This window comes from Pezoporus occidentalis, unplaced genomic scaffold (assembly GCF_034315485.1).
Source record: "Pezoporus occidentalis ecotype Australia unplaced genomic scaffold, CSIRO_AGI_Poc_V1 ctg188, whole genome shotgun sequence".
Lineage (NCBI taxonomy): Eukaryota > Metazoa > Chordata > Aves > Psittaciformes > Psittacidae > Pezoporus > Pezoporus occidentalis.
Window position 1 is genome coordinate 850,425 of NW_026913726.1, and position 18,907 is coordinate 869,331.

General features: G+C 44.5%; 1 protein-coding gene and 1 long non-coding RNA gene across 2 annotated transcripts; both read left to right on the forward strand.

The window, feature by feature from the left end:
* Nucleotides 1–683: 683 nt before the first annotated feature.
* Nucleotides 684–17,484, forward strand: LRRC40 (leucine rich repeat containing 40). Its single transcript, XM_062616108.1, has 15 exons — nt 684–874; nt 1,429–1,610; nt 2,283–2,356; nt 3,256–3,385; nt 3,820–3,943; nt 4,739–4,881; nt 5,865–6,037; nt 6,315–6,405; nt 8,874–8,919; nt 10,472–10,580; nt 11,468–11,575; nt 13,743–13,853; nt 15,022–15,099; nt 15,820–16,005; nt 16,798–17,484. The coding sequence occupies exons 1-15, from the start codon at nt 724–726 to the stop codon at nt 16,901–16,903; spliced, it is 1,812 nt and encodes a 603-aa protein (XP_062472092.1). The 5' UTR covers nt 684–723; the 3' UTR covers nt 16,904–17,484.
* A 376-nt stretch (nt 17,485–17,860) lies between these two features.
* LOC134162388 (uncharacterized) lies at nt 17,861–18,886 on the forward strand. The gene is made up of 2 exons (XR_009964312.1): nt 17,861–18,022; nt 18,528–18,886. It is a non-coding gene; the product is annotated as an uncharacterized LOC134162388 (long non-coding RNA).
* Nucleotides 18,887–18,907: the final 21 nt, after the last annotated feature.

Below are 18,907 nucleotides of genomic sequence, written 5' to 3' on the forward strand. Positions count from 1 at the left end.
CCATCTCTTGAATCACTCCACAAGCTCAGAGGCAGGGTGTTCACCTGGGCCAGGGTCTTTTTTGACCTGTGGGTGTGATTTTTAGTATTATAATGAAGACAGTTCACTTCAGGACACCTTAAAAGTCAGTTTCTTTGCCAAGCTGGTTAATCAAACAGTCACTTTGCCAAGCTGTCAGGTAACTCATTCTTGGTATAATCCATCCTGGATGTTCTCCTTTGATCTTATGAACAGAATCAAGTCCATGTTCAAGATCCTAATATGTACATTAACTATACCAGCGGCGGATGTACAGTATACATCACTGCTGTTGAGGGGACGGGATTTCTTTGTCATCCCACGTGTTGGAGGGAGCCACGGACAGAACTTCATGTCGGTCTGGAGGATGGAAACCACACAGGGCAGCGCTGAGGCCAGCCTGGTGTGGAAATGGCGGCGCTGTTCTCGCACGGGGGGACAGCCCGGTTGCGGGGCTAGGGGCCGCCGGCACTCTGGGCCCCGCTGCGCCCCGGGACGGGCTGAGCACCCGCGGGCCGGCCCCGCTCCGTGTCCGGCACCATTTCGACGCCGTGCCCGTAACCCGCGCGGCCGGCGGCAAATGGCGGCGCCCGGAGCCGGGACACCGCGGGGCGGCTGCCGGAGCCGCGGCCCCTCCCGAGGGCCCCCGCCAGGCCCCGCCTGTTCAGCGGCGTTGGGGCGGTGCCGGCGCGGCCCCGGAGAGGGATGGCGGCGGCGCGGAGAGCGCGGGCTGCGGACCCCCGCGCTGTGTTCATGCGGGAGGCGGCGGAGCCGGGCCCCGCCGTGCCGCAGGGTCTGATCCGGGCGGCTCGGAAGAGCGGGCAGCTGAACCTGTCGGGCCGGAACCTCAGTGAGGGTGAGCGCGGGCAGCCGGCCCCATCAGCCTGGGGCGGCTGAGCGCCTTGCGGCGGGATCGCAGCGCTCCTTGTTCTCCCTGTAGCGGGCGGTTCCAGCCCTCCGGCCCGCGCCTCAGCCGCGCCGAGCCGGGGCTGCTGTCTCACTGCGGGCGGCGGGGCTGCGGGGCCTGATGCGGAGGGGTGGGAGCCCGGGGGAGAGCGGCTGCGGTTGGGCCAGGCCCTCGGCGCTTCCGAAAGCCACAGCTGTGGCTTCAGGTGCTCTGTGTGTGCTGGGCGATCCCGCGGGCTTGTGTCCGTCCTGTGGCTGGGTTTGCGCTAGGCGGTGCCATCCGGGCAGGACAGGAAAGATACGGAGGGAGCAACAGCAATGAATGCTTCCTGCCATCTGCAGATGAACTTAATAGATTGCCATCACCTTGTTATTGTCAGGTCTGGTAAAACGTCTGTAGAAACCCAGTTGCCCATATGCGTGTATGAAAAGCATTATGATGGTGTAAATTTGAGAGTAAGCACCTGAAGATGTTGGTTGACACGTGTGTGTTTGTCTGTGTAGTGCCTCAGCATGTGTGGCGGATAAACTTGGATACTCCAGAGGAAGCTCGTCAGAATCTCTCTTTTGGTGCTGCGGATCGCTGGTGGGAGCAAACAGATCTGACCAAGCTGATACTGGCTTCAAACAAGCTGCAGTGTCTTTCAGAGGATGTCAAACTTCTGCCTGCACTCACTGTTCTGGATGTAAGTACAGTGATCCTGTTACAGTAGAACTGTGCTCTCCCCATTGAAGGGGAAATAAGCAGAGCCATAGATAGAATCATAGAATCATAGAATAGTTAGGGTTGGAAAAGACCCGAAGATCATCCAGTTCCAACCCCCGTACCATGGGCAGGGACACCTCACACTAAACCATGACACCCAAGGCTTCGTCCAACCTGGCCCTGAACACTGCCAGGGATGGAGCATTCACAACTTCCCTGAGCAACCCATTCCAGTGCCTCACCACCCTCACAGGAAAGAATTTCTTCCTTATATCCAATCTAAACTTCCCCTGTTTAAGTTTTAACCCAATCTTTGTTTTGCATTTCCCTGCAGCAGTGGTTGTGTAGAATTGGCACTTGTGTATTCTCAGGATACAGAAAAGGTTGTTACAGATCACTCTTTTATCAGTTTATATGCTGATAGTGGGTGCTGTTCTGTAGAAAGATCATATCTACTCTCTTAGTGTTTAATTAAGTCGAATTTTGCAACTTGGCAGTTGCAGAGCTACTGTTGGTACTTGCTTTGAGGCATGTATGTAGCTGTTACTGTGTACAAAATTACGCTGTGTTTAGGTTAGCTTGATTTGTTTCTGGGAAAGGAAACCTACATGGTACAAATTAGTAACTGCGTGCTCAAAACTTTCTTTTCCAGGTGCATGATAATCAACTGACATCACTGCCTTCTGCTTTAGGACAGTTAGAGAACCTTCAGAAACTTGATGTCAGGTAAATTACACGTTACAAAACTAGAATGTGAGAAATACCACAGTGACTTTGACAGGGTGAATAAGAGATTGCAGGATATCAAGTTTTCTTTCAGATACTGATTTCAGATTTTCAACAAGAGAATATTAGTAGATTGAGAATTGTAAGTTTTGGATCAAAAATGGTAACCTTAACTTTGTTAAAGTTTTTTTTCACTGAAATTCAAAGCCATGGTCTCACTTGGAGGGTGAAAACTGATACTTTGAATAAGCACACAAAAGCAGTATCTACATTCATTTGGTTCATTCTGGCAGCTTTGAGTATAAACATACTTTTTTTTTCATGAAAAATATACATTGTAAAGAACTGTATTGTTCTCGTTCATGCTGGAAAGTTCATCATCTTCTGTTTACTGGAGTAGTTTTGTAAACTAGGGCACAAGAAGAAGGAGGGTATGCTGCCTCTCTGTGCGTGAAGTACATCAAATAAACAAAGATCCTGCTGGGATACAGCAAATTCAGATGAGGATAAAAGGAATTCTTGAAGAAATAAATAGAATTAATTTCTCCCAGGAAACTAATCCATTGTGGAAGGCTGTGACAGTTGTAGGAGACAGATTTTTCTTCAAGGTGATGGTATCTTGAGCAGCAAGTACATGTACAGGCTGCAGCATGGGAGTGGGTTGCAGAAGCCTTTCTCCTTCTGGATGGAATTAATAGTCTGTGCCAGCACGGAATTCCCAGTGCTGGGTGTGCTCCATGCTCTGTGCTCTAGGCTCTGAAGAGTTTGTGTTTCAACAGGCCATGGGTGCCTGAGATCACCCTGATGATAGCAGCGATGGGTAGGATCAGGTAACAGGAGTGTCTGTAGCAGTTACCTCCTTAAAACGACTCAGTAATTGCTTTTCTCTTTGTGTTTAGCCACAACAAACTGAAAAGTATCCCAGAAGAGCTGCTGCAGCTGTCACATTTGAAGAGCCTCCTTCTTCACCACAATGAGCTGAGTGTCTTGCCAGATGGGTTTGGCCAACTTGTCAGTTTAGAGGAATTAGTAAGTTGCAGCTCTTTGAAAAATGTTTATTTGTGCAGAAGGGCTGATTTCCCCACGTTTTGTTACTGCTGATTAAAACCCTCTATATCTAAGGCGACAGAACTTTGTGAATGTTTAAGGACTTATGTAGGTTGTCAGTTTCAGTTACTACATGGTGGGTTGTTGGTTTGCTGTTTCCTTGCTTGAAACCAAGGTTTGCTCTTGGTTTGACAAATATTGTAAGAAAAATCAAATCCTTTGTGATTTCTCAGTCACAGGAGACTTGTTTCTTCTATTCACATTCCTACCAGGTTGATCCTGAATATGTCAGCCATCTCATTTTAATATTCTGACAGTAATTAACTTTGCAGTAGTCATACTCATGGGATATTTTAAACAACTCTATTTCTGGCCTCTTTCTCTCTCTCTCCTTTTTTTTTTTTTTTAATCTTCAGGATGTGTCCAGCAACCATCTCACAGATATTCCAACAAGTTTTGCTCTGCTCATTAACTTGGTGCGACTCAATCTGGCTTGTAACCAGCTCCAGAGCCTGCCTGCTGACCTCAGCGCCATGAAAAGTAAATCAGTTTCTTCAGATGCCATGCAGCCAGCTCTGTACTTGTGTTCAGAAATGTAGTGCATGTTATTCAGGCTTTAAGAAATACATGCTTAAAGAGTTACTGTGTTCTCAAGAGTATTAGTTCAGCGCGATCTAAAAAAGTCAGTTACAGCTAGTGTATATCCAGCTTGAGTCCTCTTATGGTTCATATTTCCTGATAAATGGGGTGTGGAATGATCAGAAAGGTGTAAAGGATTAACCTAGTTCTGCTTAGAGGTTATTAGCCTTATGGCTGCAATAAGAAATCTGACTTTTTTTTCTCTAATGCACAGTTTGAGTGGAAAATAAAGCATAAATGAGAGAGAGTTAAAATTACTGGAGAGGAAAAACATAAATTGGAGTGACAAAGTTGACTTGTAACACTTGAATGTTAAATATCAAGCTGAGTAGTGGTTGATAGGAAATGCAGATTTTAATAGCTGAGGCAGCTCTAGAGGAGCAGCTTTTATAAGTGCTGTAGAAATGACTTGCAGATCTTTCTGAGATGGTCTGCAATGGTTAGACCCTTTATTGACAACAGTGAGTTTTTGGCAGTGTCATTGAAAGCATTCCAGAATGTTCTGTGAAGAATAAGTGAAAAGCAGATGCCTTCGTTTCAGAAACATTGATGCTGACTGATTTGATATCTTCCAAAATTCTGTTTGACAAAATGTTCTTCTGCTTATTTTAAGCCTCAGGATATTTATGCTTCCATACAATGGAATTTTTATATTCTCTTACTTCTCTGTTTGTCACTGCACACTTCTTTCTGTAGGCTTGAGACAACTGGACTGTACTAAAAACTACCTGGAAACGGTACCGCCTAAACTTGCAACTATGGCATCTTTGGAACAACTTTATCTGAGAAAGAATAAACTGCGTTCCTTACCCGAATTTCCCTCCTGTGAGTTACTGAAGGTAAGGTCTGAAATGGCTGGTATGCTGTATTTTGGTACAGAAAAAAGGGTATTTTCTGTAAACTTAAAATAACAAACACAAATTCTTGTGAAGTGCTGTGATCAAAAGTTGTGTTTAAAACTCTGTTTAATACACCCCTGTCTGCAGTTACTCTTATAGTCCATATTGGTCAATCCTAAGATCATGTGAGAGACAAATTTGCAGCATTACTCTTCAGATTTGGGAAAGAAAAGAAATATTTAGAAGAGGAATGACTGAAAACTGGATCTAGTGTTGTCTTGCTACAGTTATTTTTTCTCTCTAGGAACATTTTCTAGATAAATTTATTTTGTTCATGATCGTTTTCTTCCTTTGTAACTGCAGAGAAAGTATACTTTTTATTTCTCCTTTTAGGATAATCAGATCTTCTGGATGTTTTGCAGTCTTAATTCCCAGTATGTTTAAAATTGAAAATTGCCTGTTTCAGAACATCAGAAGTTGGTTACTCAACTAATAATAGCAAAGTGAATGGGCTAAATGAATGCCTGTACCACTGCGTTGTTCCCAATGCCAACATCAATCAAAGAGTGCACATGCTTTAGTTGTGCATAACTCTGAACTCAGTAGTTAAAATTCCAAGCTTTTTCAGCATTTTATAACAAAATTATTTCCAATTACATTTCCAGCAGGGAGAGGGGGAGCTACCCTCTCAACTTCCTGTAACTTGGAAATTAGGAAACTTCTTGAATAAAGGCATTGTCAAGTTCTTGAAGATGGGGCAGATTTACTCCTAGCTTGGAACTCAAAGCTGAGGGTTCCACAGCGGTGACAAAAAGCTAAGTTCAGACTAGTGTGCCTGGATCTTTGGAGACTTTGATATTTCATATGCAGATGAAAGGGAATTGAGATCTACATTTTCTCCACATCACTGCATATTTTTGCCAGTGTCATGATTTAGGAGATCAGTAGAGTAACATAATTGTGGGTGATCTTTGTTTCCATAGGAATTGCATGCTGGTGAAAATCAGATTGAAATATTAAATGCAGAGAATCTGAAGCATCTGATTTCCCTTTCTGTACTGGAACTCAGAGACAACAAGATAAAATCAGTTCCTGATGAAATTGCTCTGCTTCAGAAGCTGGAGCGACTTGACCTCTCCAACAATGATATCAGTAGGTAATATTAAAAACTGCGTTGTGGCTGTGATGAGGCACAGCTAATGACATCTGATGATAGCTCATTCTGTAGCTCCTGCATTGCACTTTGTGATATGTAATTAAAAAAGGACTCGATCATAAAATGAAGGAGCCCTTTCTATGTTGTGTAATTTATTAATTATATGTTCTGTATCTCTACCTGAGCTTCAGAGTACCATGCCATCTGACGAACCATTGCCAAATCCTTTTAGAAATTGTTTTGAGGCTGCTCTGAAATGAGATGTTTCCATTTGCAGGTTGCCTTACACACTGGGGAACCTTCCCCAGTTGAAATTCCTGGCATTAGAGGGAAATCCTTTGAGGACCATTCGAAGAGACCTTCTGCAAGTAAGCAATAGAGGCAGCATGTAAAGTTTGGTGTTGTTGCTTACGTAAGTTATCCTGGTTGTGTAGCCAGAACATTAGAAACAGTCAGAATACATCCAGATGCCACATAGCCTTTGTAACTTTAATCTGCCTCTTATCTGTGCATATTGTGATTTGGGTGCTGTTTCCACTGGAGTCTGATGCAGTGTGTCAGACCATGAGGACGGGGGAGTAAAGGAGGTTGTTGCATTGTAGGACATGTTTCAGATTTGCCTCAGAAGTTGTAATATATATTGCAAATGAAGCAATGGATGTCTAGGAAAAGAGCGATAGTTCAGCTGTCTCCTGCCTAATCCTGCAGCAGTCACAGTTCCTTGCAATGCTATGTGAGTACTATACATCAGGCTTTTCCTAGAGGAGCGTGGATATCTGTTCATCTCCTACTCGCCTGATACAAGGCTCTATGATCCATCTCCAGAGTGTATTCGATGGCAGATGCATTTTGGGCAATGACAGTCTGATGTACTACCTCTTGTTTAGGATAACCTGAACCTCAGACCTGTGTTCTTTATGTAGGTAACCAGGAGAGTGAAGGCGTGAGATGTGCATGAGGAAACAAGTACATAGGGCAGGAGGGAGGCTGGAGCATAGGCACTGGTGCTGCTGTAGAATTCCCTCTTTGCTCCCCAGTAGGCCTCTCTTCTCATAGGAGTTATATATGTTCCTGTGGTTTTACCAGTGTTATAAAGTAAAAGCTTACAAAGCTCTGTGATTCTCTAAAAATAAGCAACACTGAAGAGTGTTGAAAGGGAATTTTGTAGTATCTGTCAGAAGGGAGAAAACATTGTGTATCTGATTAACTGAGCACTGGATGCACTAAATTAAGGAGCAGGGCTCCAGTGGATGAAGTCATAGATGATTCCAGAGTTCAAAATTGGCTTAAAATGTACCTGCAAAGGAGTGTGAGTTAGGGTTCCTGGTTACTTAACTTCTGGTACCCTGGCTTCCAAGGGTTTACCGTCTTTGAAATATAGGAGCACGGATGTGTGTAACTTCCTGTGTTATTTCAGATTTGTAGCAATGAGAAGTATGAGGATTCCATCACAGTGTTTTATACTTACACTGTCTTGATCCATTACCAACACTGTAATTTCATGTAACTGCAATTTTAAATGGTTAGTAGATTTTTTAAATGGAGTATTTTGGAGAATTTTAAATGGAGCAGATTTTTTACACTTGATTTAGAGGAGTAATTGCTGAAGCTTGTGCGGTTCCACAAGCGCTTCTTTGAAGCAGGGAAATGCTGAGATTATGGATTGGCAGGGCCCCGGGGTAAGAACAGTCTAGCAGGCACCTGTTCTGCCCTTGTCCACCCCTGCTCCAGCTCATCAATCCCTGTTTCTCAGGCTTCTTGTTCTGGTCCCAAATTCATTCTTGTTTCTTGGTGAATTTCCAGTCAGTTTATGTTAAATTCTGGTCTCTCCTTTTTGCATAACTTACATCACCTAGCTGTTGAGCTGTGTTTTACCTGCTCTTCTCTCTGTGCAAGCCATGTAACTGTTACTCAACTTCCCCTTTGACCTTCACCTTTTCCTTAAAAGTTTCCTGGTTCTTCTATCCTGGCTTCCCTCTACTTGCTCAGTACATGCCTGCAGTCACTCCTGGTCTCCTAAGGCGTCTCTTTCTCAGTCTTTTATCTTCTGTTTCTGTCGTCTCATCAGATTCCAGGTGAGAGTTCCTTCCTTTCCAGCTTCCACGTTTTCTTTGTTCCGTCTGTGTTCAGATCAACCAGTCTCTTACTGTGTGTAACACAGATGTCAGCTAGAATGAGATATGTTAATTTGTATTCAGCAGTTTAGTTCAGTCCCTGGTTATAAAGCATGTAAAATCAGAGGGAAAACCTAGCTTTATCCTAAACCAAATGGGCTAGATGAGGTTATGCTTACTTCCTAGTAGATTGTGCAGCCAGTAGCTGTGTTTGACCAGTAGAAGATGTTATGAGAGGACTGAAAGTCAAGCCTTTGGAGAGCTGAGCTGTTAAAAATCCATGCAAATGATGTCAGCTGTAGTGTTTTACCAATATTTATCATTTTGTACATAAGAAGTTTGCAGAATACTGAACAATCAGCTTCCCTGACAAATCTACGTGTGTGCTCCAAAGCCCAATTACACCAGACCTTTTTAAAGGGAAGATTAAGCTCATTTGAGCGTTTTTCCTTGCTCTTGGAAGTGCCTATCTGCTTCAGATACAGAGCTGAAACTGTGGAGCCTGAGGTCAGGCTGGAGTACGAAACCAAACTTGTAAATAAGCAAGTTCAAAGTTGCTGTGAAGAGGGATTTCCTGTGGGAAGCATTAGGTGGGTTTTAGTCGCCAGTGCTGTGGGCTCCACATATGTGACTGGAATTGTCATTCCTCACTGTCAGAATGGATGCATAGACACTGCCTGGCAAGGACTTTCCTGACTTGGTTTTTTTTCTCTATTTTGAAGAAAGGCACCCAGGAGCTTCTGAAATACCTGAGAAGCAAAATCCAAGGTATGTTGCTCTGTTGCATTGCATTTTGAAGAGAATCTGTCTAAGAAATGAAAATGAATTAGAACCTGTTGAGGGTGTCTGTTTAAATCCAAGTTTCCCCAGTTACCCTGCAATTACCCTGAGTTTTCTTTACTCAGCAGTTTGCTCTTATATTTCCGTGCTGTTCCTTTTTTCTTACTCTACTAGATAATACTGACTGACAGACATTGCTTGTTGAGGAGTATCATTTAGAAAAATAATGTTCAGTGTTTTCCCCCTGGTTCCTTTATGCATTTTACATGAGGAATTCCAGTAGCTTCTCTTATTTTGTCTCTGAACATGATGGCAAGTTTACATAAGGCAAAACGACTGAGTTCACATGTCATGTTAAATATCATATGGAAGGGATTATGCTGCACTTAGATGGCAAAGTATGCTTAACCTCTTCATTTAGAAAGGGCCTTGATAATTCATGCAAGCAGCCTTTATTGAAAATGGTATGTGGGAATTTTCCTTTTATTTCAGTGGGTTTTCTCTCCCTCTGCCAGAGGATGGCAGTATTAGTTAGGCTACTGCAGCATGTAAAATTGCTTCCAAGCATCAGGTTCCATGCAAATGTGACATATTAACTTGACAAAAATTAATTGAATGCCAGAGTACATGCTCAGAAGCTTATCTGGTGAAGTACAGTAGATAATGTAATTGTGGGTAATAAAATTAGCTGATGTCCTGCTCAACAGCAATGCTTATGAGTTTATTCTGCATGCTGTGGCATCTAAGTTGGAGCTAGAACAGTAGGAGTGCTGTTTCTGTAAAGGTTTAAATGGGGAAAAAAGCTTGGGTTTGACCCTTTTGACCTTCCCTAGTGAAAGGACAACTAGTTGTGGTTAGGGACAACTGTTGGTCGACTTCCATTAGGGACTGCTGCCGATTTTCAAGGAGTTTTGTTCAATTTCTTTTAGTGGAAGTTGGATTTATCACTGCTTTAGACTTTAAACTGAGCTGCACCCTGCTTACACGTGTGAGGCTACACCTCAGATGTGCAGAGCAGTGCTTTTAAACTGCATTTCTTAAGTGTTCCAAGTAGCCGTTGCAGCAGCAAAGGCTTTTCTGTGTGATTGTAACAGAGGAGGGTGTGATGATGGTTTATAAATGTTAATGTTGTGGTCAGATTTGCTGTTCTGGAGACAATAGATCTAGATCATCATTTCTAGCCCAAATTCCCTGTTTGTTTCTAGCTCCCATTCCCATGGAGGCAGCTGCCTACACAAGTTCTTCACTAGTGTAGCATCTCCATTGCTCCCTATCTTTTAAAATTCACATCAACCCCTCTCCTCTCCCCTCCTAAAAACCCAACAAACCCAAACAAACCAGAAACCCAAGATTACAGAGAGCCTTTGCTAGAAAATACTTGGAAATATTCTGAATCAGTTAATATCCAGTTGAGCAGGAGCACAGGAAGAATTAAAAGGGGTGGTGGCAGGTGACTAGGGACACGAAACCTCCCTGTCTAGGATATCGCATCTGCTGGCAGCCTGCAGTCTGTGTGACTGTACATGTTTGTTACCTGTAGATGATGTAACCAGCTCAAATGAGGAGCCTCCTGTGACAGCCATGACGCTTCCAAGTGAGTCCAGGATTAACATGCACACCATAACCACATTGAAACTGTTGGAATACAGGTATGTGTGTTGAATACTGCCTATTTCTAAGGTTGTAAGAACACTTGTATTTTTTTTCCCTTTTTTTTAGTCCGTACGACATATATCAACTTGTGTGCAAATCCTGCTGCATTTGTGCAATTTTCACTTCAATGTGTGTGCTCAGGAATAGGTTTGAATTGCAGAGTTTTAATTATTTGTTTGTATTATCAAATATTCCACAGTAATATTCATTTTAAATCACTGAAACACTTCATACCTTCAGGTGCTTTTAGTACCTTTTAAACTTCCTTACCAATTTCCATTAAGTATCAGAATACCTTGTAGTACATGAGTTTCTCCAGTTAGTTCTTAAATGTAACCAACAACGTGAGTTGTTAGGTTGGGAAGGGGGAAGAAAACCTGATATGCTGAGAACTGCTGGGTGAAATGCAAAGTGCTGGTGAAGGCTGGGATGTGGCAGGGACCTTAGTGGTGCAAGGGCTGATGTGGCATTGGTGACCACAAATGTTCAGGAGCCCCACAGTGAGTAGTTACTTGCTGTTGTGCTGGGGGTGTTTCCTTAGCTCAGAGGGGCAAACCTGTTTCATGCCAATCTTGCCATGCTTTCTGCCCCAACATGCAGCATCCGCAGGTGTGTTGAGGTAGTGACGTAGCTCAGCTCTTACTGACTTTTCTTAAGTATGGTGACGGATCAGTGCACCGATGTGAAATGATACTGTCACCCAGATGCCACATAACATGGCACAGTGGTTAGTAGCTTTCTGATTAACAGCTTTTCAAGAATTTTAAGTTGTAGATATTTCTTTATCTATTCTACTACTCATCTTCTGAAAGATTAAAATGTCTGGCTAATAAACAGGAAACGTTTGACTTGTGTTACTCAGTGAATGCTTTCCATTGTTCAGTGAGAAGCAGGCAGCTGTGATTCCTGATGAAATGTTCAATGCAGTCAGAAGCAATCCTGTCACCATGATCAACTTCAGCAAAAACCAGCTGAGTGAAGTTCCTCCAAGGTACTGTTGTGAAGGTTATTCTCTCTGTGTGGCTTTCTTTCTTACTTTTGTTCCTCAGCATCCTGTGATATTCCTCATCAGGTGTATTTACACTTCATGCTGTGCATTTGTTTGTGTACACACAGGCACACAAACAAAAGTATAATTGAGATGCTGGATAATACACTCATGTTTCTAGTACGAGAAGCGTGCTGCGGGTCACTGATGGACAGGAAGATGGCAGTAAAAAGAAGCTTGGTTCCACTCAGTGGTGCTTTCATTCCGTGTTGGTTTTCATGTTGCTTTGCTAAGGTGAATTGAGAGGGGTGGATGTGACTTCTCACAATAATGAAGTGCTGGTGCTTAACCACACTGGGGGATTGTTTTCTCTAGGGAGCATTTTTTTCCTATGTGAAGATAATCTGTGTGGATTCACCACTTCATTATCATAGAAGCACAGAATGGTTTGGGTTGGAAGGGAACTTAATGCTCCTCCAGCTCCAACCCCTGCCATGGGCAGGGACACCTTCCAGTAGAGCAGCTTGCTCCAAGGCCCTGTGTCCAACCTGGCCTTGAACACTGCCAGGGATGGGGCAGCCACAGCTTCTCTGGGCACCCTGTGCCAGCGCCTCAGCACCCTCACAGGGAAGAGCTTCTGCCTAAGAGCTCATCTCAACCTCCCTTGTTTCAGTTTGAACCCATCACCCCTTGTCCTATTGTTACGATCTCTAATGAAGAGTCCATTTCCAGAATCCTTGTAGCCCCCTTCAGACACTGGAAGCTGCTCTGAGGTGTCTATGCAGCTTCTCCAGGCTGAACCGCTCCAATGTTCTCAGCCTGTCTCGATATGGGAGGTGCTCCAGCCCCTGATCATTCTTGTGGTCTTCTCTGGACTTGCTCCAACGGCCCATGTCCTTCTTCCATTGAGGACACCAGAAATGCAGATAGTGCTGCAAGTGGGGTTTGATTGGTCTTACTGGGCAATAACTGTACTGTACCTGGGGTTCTATTTAAATTCAGTTTCTTCAGGAAGTGTAATTGTTTGGTTGTTTTTTTTAAGGAAGCATGAACAGTTTCCATGCCTCTCCTTGTTAGGTTTGTGTCCCATCACACAGCATTTGATGTTACTGCACTTGTTATGTCATCACAGTCAGGAAAAAGGTTTCTCTTGGCACAAATGGGAATAAATAGCATTTTTGTTTATGGAGGAAGGTTACTTCATCTCTGGTGGCCCAAGAAAATCATGAAAACTTTTTTTAGGCTAGCAACACATTTGTGGGTGGAACTGATTTCCATTCTTGGACACAAGCGTGCTGCACATTTAACCTTTAGCACATAGAACTTGAAGAGATGCGATCTCTTTCTCATAGTTAAAACTCTTTTTTCAGTTCAATTTCTAGAATCAATTTAGTGAGGTGGTGCTTGTGCATCCCACACTTTTCCCTGTGCTGGAGGCTGTTGTGTTCACTGGGGTGGGTGTGGGTGTGCAGCTGCTGGGTGCCAGAGAATTCAGTGGCATCCAGGTGGGAGAGATGAGTATTTTCTCATTTAATTATCTTTTGGGTTTAGCGCTAAAGCAGAGGTTGTTACAGGGATTCAGCAGCTAACTTTTGGATCTGTTAAATATTGTACACCAAAGCATCTGAAAATACCTTTTTACAAGAAGCAGCAAATGCTGTTTCCTCGGATTTGTAATGGCAGAGGGGTGGAAGAGAATGACCTAGGTGTTTTCTAAGGTCCCTTCTAACCCAAACCATTCTATGCTTCTGAAAGAACAATCTCCTTTTGTTTGTTTGACTGCTGAAGAGCATGGGTTAAAACACTTCCAGGGCAGCAGATGGCAGTGATGGTCATCTCTGCCATGGCTTCTGCAGTACCTCTCAGCTGCAATGAAGTGAGTAGTTTTTTGTAACAAAATTTGCTCTGTTTATCACTGAGAGACAATTTACCATTCTGATAGCTTCAGATGAGCTCTGTCTTTACATCAGGTGAAGGCTCCAGGACAGGCAGCCTTCACAGGTGAAGTTTCCATTGTCTTTGCTCAGAATTGCTTCTGAAATGTCAGGAAGCACAGAGTGTCCTGGAGTTGTAGAATACCTCAGGGTTTTTTTTTTTTTTTTTTTGTAACTTAGACAATAGAATGCAAACCTGACCTTACATAATAAGACATACTTATATTTGGTTTCAGGATTGTGGAGCTGAAAGACTCAGTTTGTGATGTCAGCCTGGCCTTCAATAAAATCTCCTCCATTTCCCCCGAGCTTTGCATGCTCCATAAATTGACACATTTGGATATCAGGTTTGTGACGTGTGTTGGACTTCCTTTCTGGGTAACTCATTTTCATGCCTGTTTAAACCACCATCTGTTATAGCAGTACTGAAATAATTCTTCATATCCCAAACTGCCTCCACGGCATTGGGTGCCTGGCAGATCAGAAGCAGCAAGTGGCCTAGATTTAGGCATCGGTTAAAGAAAACCTCACAACCCAAGTGGACAAGCTCTGAGCCTTGCTGTGATGAAAGGTCTTGCTTCAGTCATTAGAAGGTTCTCAGAGATGTGAAGCTGCTATTTAAAAACAGCCCCCGCCACCCCACAAAAGAAACCCACACCAGGAAATCCTGGAGGGCAGCTGGGAAGTAGAACGGTGACGGTACAAAGCTTGTCATGCTGGCTGTGGGTACTTTGTTTGCAAGAGAGAGTTACTGTCATTTTACGTTCTAACTCCTGAGAAATGCTCACTGCATTTGTGCAGACACCAGGACTAGCTCATTGGTGTTTGTTTACCTTTGGTGTTTCACAAAGCACAGTTGCAGAGACAGGCATTTGCTTTGGCCTGATTTAATGTATCCTGCTTGTGCCTGGAGAGAGTGAGGGGCCACCAAGACAAAGGGACTGGAGCATCTGCTACAAGGAGAGTCTTAAATCTCAGAATTTAGGTCTAAGTTTGGGCATCTTTTAGTGAGTGGTCTTTATTGTCCTGGAATGGCTCTTTATGTCAAACTCAGGACAGACCTTTATCCTAACAACCCCCTTGTATTTAAGAAGCTTCCAAATGGCTTCCTGCTGTGGAAAACACCATGGTAACCATAGCCAGAAATTGCTACAGCATTTTTAAGTGTTTTAGTTATCCTGCTGCTTCACTTTGGTACCAGGACCTGCACAGTTTCATCAACTGTCCTCTGAACCCCCAGAGCTGACTTTCCAGGCAGGTTTGTGGAGCTGTTTGTTAGATGCTTTGCAATACTTGGGAATATTTAGAGGATAGACTTTGCATCTCCTATGACAGGAATGGAAATGCAAACCTGGCTTGCGTTAGCCAGGCATGGTCTTAACCCATTTATGAAGCAATTAATTGGTGTAAGACCCTATGGTGGCACTGATGAATACATACATTCTGTCTTGGTGGATTCTTAACTAAAACTTTGTAGAAGTTAGTGATTATTGTTTGTCCTCATTTGATACACAGAAATAATTTCTTGACATCTCTACCTGAGGCGATGGAGGCACTGACAAGACTGCAAATAATAAATCTTTCTTTCAATAGGTGAGAACTGTTTATATGTTTTTTAATATAATAACCAAAATAAGCGGGCTGAATTGAATATGATTTTCCTGTTATGTGAGGGGGCACTTGATCAGTTGGCTGTGGGGTTAAAACTGATGCAGTGACTCTGTTTCTCTACACAATGGATAGTGTAGTTTTGGAACTTTCTGCCACATAAGTTTTGGACCTGGCTAAAAAGGGAAGTAAAGAATCTTCTGATCAGTGCATCCCACACAGACCTCAAGTGGACTGCTCTCTGGCAGCCAGAGTACAGCAGGACCCTGGGATGGAGGAACAGGAGGGGAATGGGCTGCAGGAAGCAGATGAGTGATGCCCTGGAGAGCATCTGCTCTCACTGCTGCTGCCCAGGCAGGGCTAGGCTGGAGCCCTCTGCCCCTGCCCCAGCAGGATGGAGGGATCCGACTGTTCTCCTGGTGGTGGTACACCCCTGGGTCATGTTCTGTGGGACACACCAGCCTTACTCAGTGACCACGGTTGGCCTGTGACACCGTTAGAGGTGCTGAGCTGCCACTGCGCACATTTCGGTGACCTCTTTCTCTGTGTGCCAGCTAAGATAATGAATGCTGTCTCCTTTCAGAGCAACCTTAACCATTTCCTCAAACAGCTAAAGCTTCAATGCTGTCTGATTTTAAAGGCTGCTAATATTTTTAATGCCCTACTTCTGACTTTCATTGTTTTGCCTTCTTCTGCTTCTTGAAGACTTAAAGTATTTCCCAGTGTCCTTTATCGCATCCCAGCACTGGAGACGATCCTGCTGGCTAACAATCAGGTTGGGGCCATAGACCCTCTGCAGCTACAGAAGATGGACAAGCTGGGAACACTGGACCTTCAGAATAATGACCTCCTTCAGGTGCCACCAGAGCTTGGGAACTGTGAAACGCTGAGGTGTGTTCTGTAGGTGATGACGTGGTTTAGGAAACAGGTTCTGACCCATTTGTTCAGGGTGTGTGTTGTCAGAGGAAAAAGCACTGATTGGCAGTGTATTATTGTGTAGGTCTCAGTGCACAAAAAGGGTCTCTCTTATCACTTGTAAACCAGTGTAGTTGCTTCCATGTTTATTCAACTGGGGGGGTCATGATTTTTATGACAATGGAAAGAGTGTGTTGGTCTGTGGAAATTTCATGTTAGAGCCTGAGCTGGTTATGTACAAACACACTAGCGGTGCACCTATAGACCAGCCAGGCAGGGAGCTGCTGCACTGTCAGCCTGTACATTTAGCTGTGTGTATAACTTGGTGTAAGAGGCAGGATGATAGCCTCTGAATAACATATGAAGAGTCATGACTCTGGATGTCCCTGCATAATACACCTCAAAGATGACCGGTGTAAGCAGTCTGTCTTGTCAAAAACAACACATTCCTGGTCCTTGGGGTTTCCCCCGTAAGGACACCGTCCAGAGAGACTTCAGGTACGTCTCAAGGGAGACCTTATAGCAGTTCCCAGTGCTTAAAGGAACCAACAAGAAAGCTGGAGAGGGACTTTGGACAAAGGGCCTGTAGGGACAGGACAAGGGGAATGGGTTTAACCTGCCTGAGGGGAGTTTGAGATGATTAGTATGAACAAGGGAAGCAGGAATTAAAATTCTTCTTACAGAAGAGGAATGAAGAATTTCAGATCCGTGTGGAGTGTGTGACCGTGTTGGTACAAGCAGTAGCTGGGTTTCCCTCTGTCGTTCCAGGACACTCCTGCTGGAGGGCAATCCTTTCCGCACGCCACGGGCAGCCATCCTGGCCAAAGGAACGGCCGCCGTGCTGGAGTACCTGCGGAGCCGCATTCCCACCTGATGCACCAGCACAGGCCCTGGCCAGCCTGGGCCATCCCAGTGCAAGTGAAGCACTGCCCTATCTGACCCCAAATGCCATGGGGTTTTCCTGCCTTCTTCCTCCTCCGTCAACTCCCTGTTACCCTGCCTGTGCCGGGAAGCGTTTGTAGCAGGAACTGTCTATGAACTGTTTTCTCCTCGAGCTGCATGTTTCAAGAGTGCATTTTAAAGTACTGCACCACACGTTTACACTTTTTGTGATAAAGGATGCCACTGCGAGCTGCCTTCAGTAATGTGACAATTTTTTTCTACAATCAAGCTGATTTTTAAATGGAATTGTCAACATCAAAGTAGTTGAACAAAAGCCAGAAGTAACCACTTTGCTTTTGTATGCCTATTTTATAACCTCCCCCAAGGTATTTACTCTCTCTCCCCACTGCTGCCTCAGTGGTGAGTCTGTATGTGATAAAGGGCTTCAGCCCTGCAGCCGTGCAATGAGGGTATGTATGAGGTGTGCTGTGGGCTGTGTGTGTCACACCTGAACATAGCAGACTGTGGTCAAAGGTGGTAGCTGCACTGAACAATAAACACTCCCTGGTGGCTGTTTGGTTTGGTTTAATTTGAGCGTATAAGCTGTGTAGCTGGTAATGTCCAGATACTTTCATTTTCTGTTTAAATGTGCTTCCATGTCCTGAAAGCAGTACCTTTAGTGGTGACAGTAATGCATCACAAATGTTGGTAATGGCAGGGGGAGGGCTGCTTGCTCTGGGACAGCAGATCCATTGCTTCTCCATTGGGCAGCTCCAGGTGGATGAAGGGGAAGACGCAGCAGGTACCAGAGGGGCTGGGCTGTTTCTCAGGCTGAGCTCACCAGGGGGGAGCAACCGCCTGTCCCATGGCTGTGTTGTCCTGTGTCAGGTGTAGATGCCAAGGTACACTTGAGCAGCATCACCTCTGTCTTCCCAGTACTGCCCTGTGTTTAATGCTGCCCCTGTGGATGACTACTACTTCTAACTGCAAGCTGCTGACTTCTGTGCAATGAAGAACAAGTGCTAAGCTTTAGAAGCAGAAGTACACCTCACTTCTCTCTTTAGCTGTATGAAGGCTGAAGGGCTGATGTGGAATGGAGAGCCTGTCTGTGGTACGTGTTTATAAGGGAAAAATGCAGGTTATGGAAGCATTTTCCTTTCTCCACCCAACCTCTCTATAATGGCAGAATTAATGTGATTCAGCATTAAACTTTACAGGTTTTGGATGTGTTGAGAGGTAACATAAAATACAGTGACCTGATCCTCAGGTTTAACAGCACCTCTCAGTGAGAGAGGGGGTCTGATGTACCTTGTGCACGGCTACACCGACGGCGGCTGGTGGAGATGGACCAGATCAGGCCAGCATGGCTGGAGCCAGAGACCTGCAGCAGGTATTGACCTACTCCAGAAGGCAAGGGGCTGGGAACAGCTGCAGAGAGTAAACAGGAAGGAGTTTCCTGTGAGAAATACCCACTAGTGTTTGTTGAGTGCAGAAGGAATGATGGTGGGTTTGAGCTCAGACATGTCAGGAGATGATACTCTCTGGTGACCTGGGGGATGGAACTGCTGCTGCTCTCCCACCTTCACTCCTCTCTTGTTCTCCCATCTCTCCTACAGCATTTGTATCTACAGAGCAGTGAATGCTGAGCTGTTCCACACACACGTGCAGCCGCCCCCTCTTCATATCTGATGTCTCACCGGCAGCTATGACTGACTGAGGGGAGCTGCTCCATTTCCAAGGCTCTGGTAATTGCAGAGAGTCTCTCCCTCAGCCTCCACTTGGTTTGCTGGTGGATGAGGCTGAGGGAAAAGGCACGGGGCTGCCATGGGATGGGTCACCACCAGACAGCTCGCACCCAGCAGCCTTCTCTGAGAGCCCAGCTCCCTTCCAGCAGTAAAAGATGACAAACTTAATTACAATAAGGTGACATTTTTATTATTTATACAATAAAGAGACTTTTTAATGTTATTCAAAACACTTCTTTAAATACTGAAAA

Bases quoted from the DNA above. Each gene is read 5' to 3' on its own strand.
- LRRC40 (XM_062616108.1), top strand. From the start codon at position 724: ATGGCGGCGGCGCGGAGAGCGCGGGCTGCGGACCCCCGCGCTGTGTTC. The intron at 1,611-2,282 runs GTAAGTACAGTG...TTTCTTTTCCAG, and splicing joins CTGCACTCACTGTTCTGGAT to GTGCATGATAATCAACTGAC. The intron at 16,006-16,797 runs GTGTGTTCTGTA...CTGTCGTTCCAG, and splicing joins GGGAACTGTGAAACGCTGAG to GACACTCCTGCTGGAGGGCA.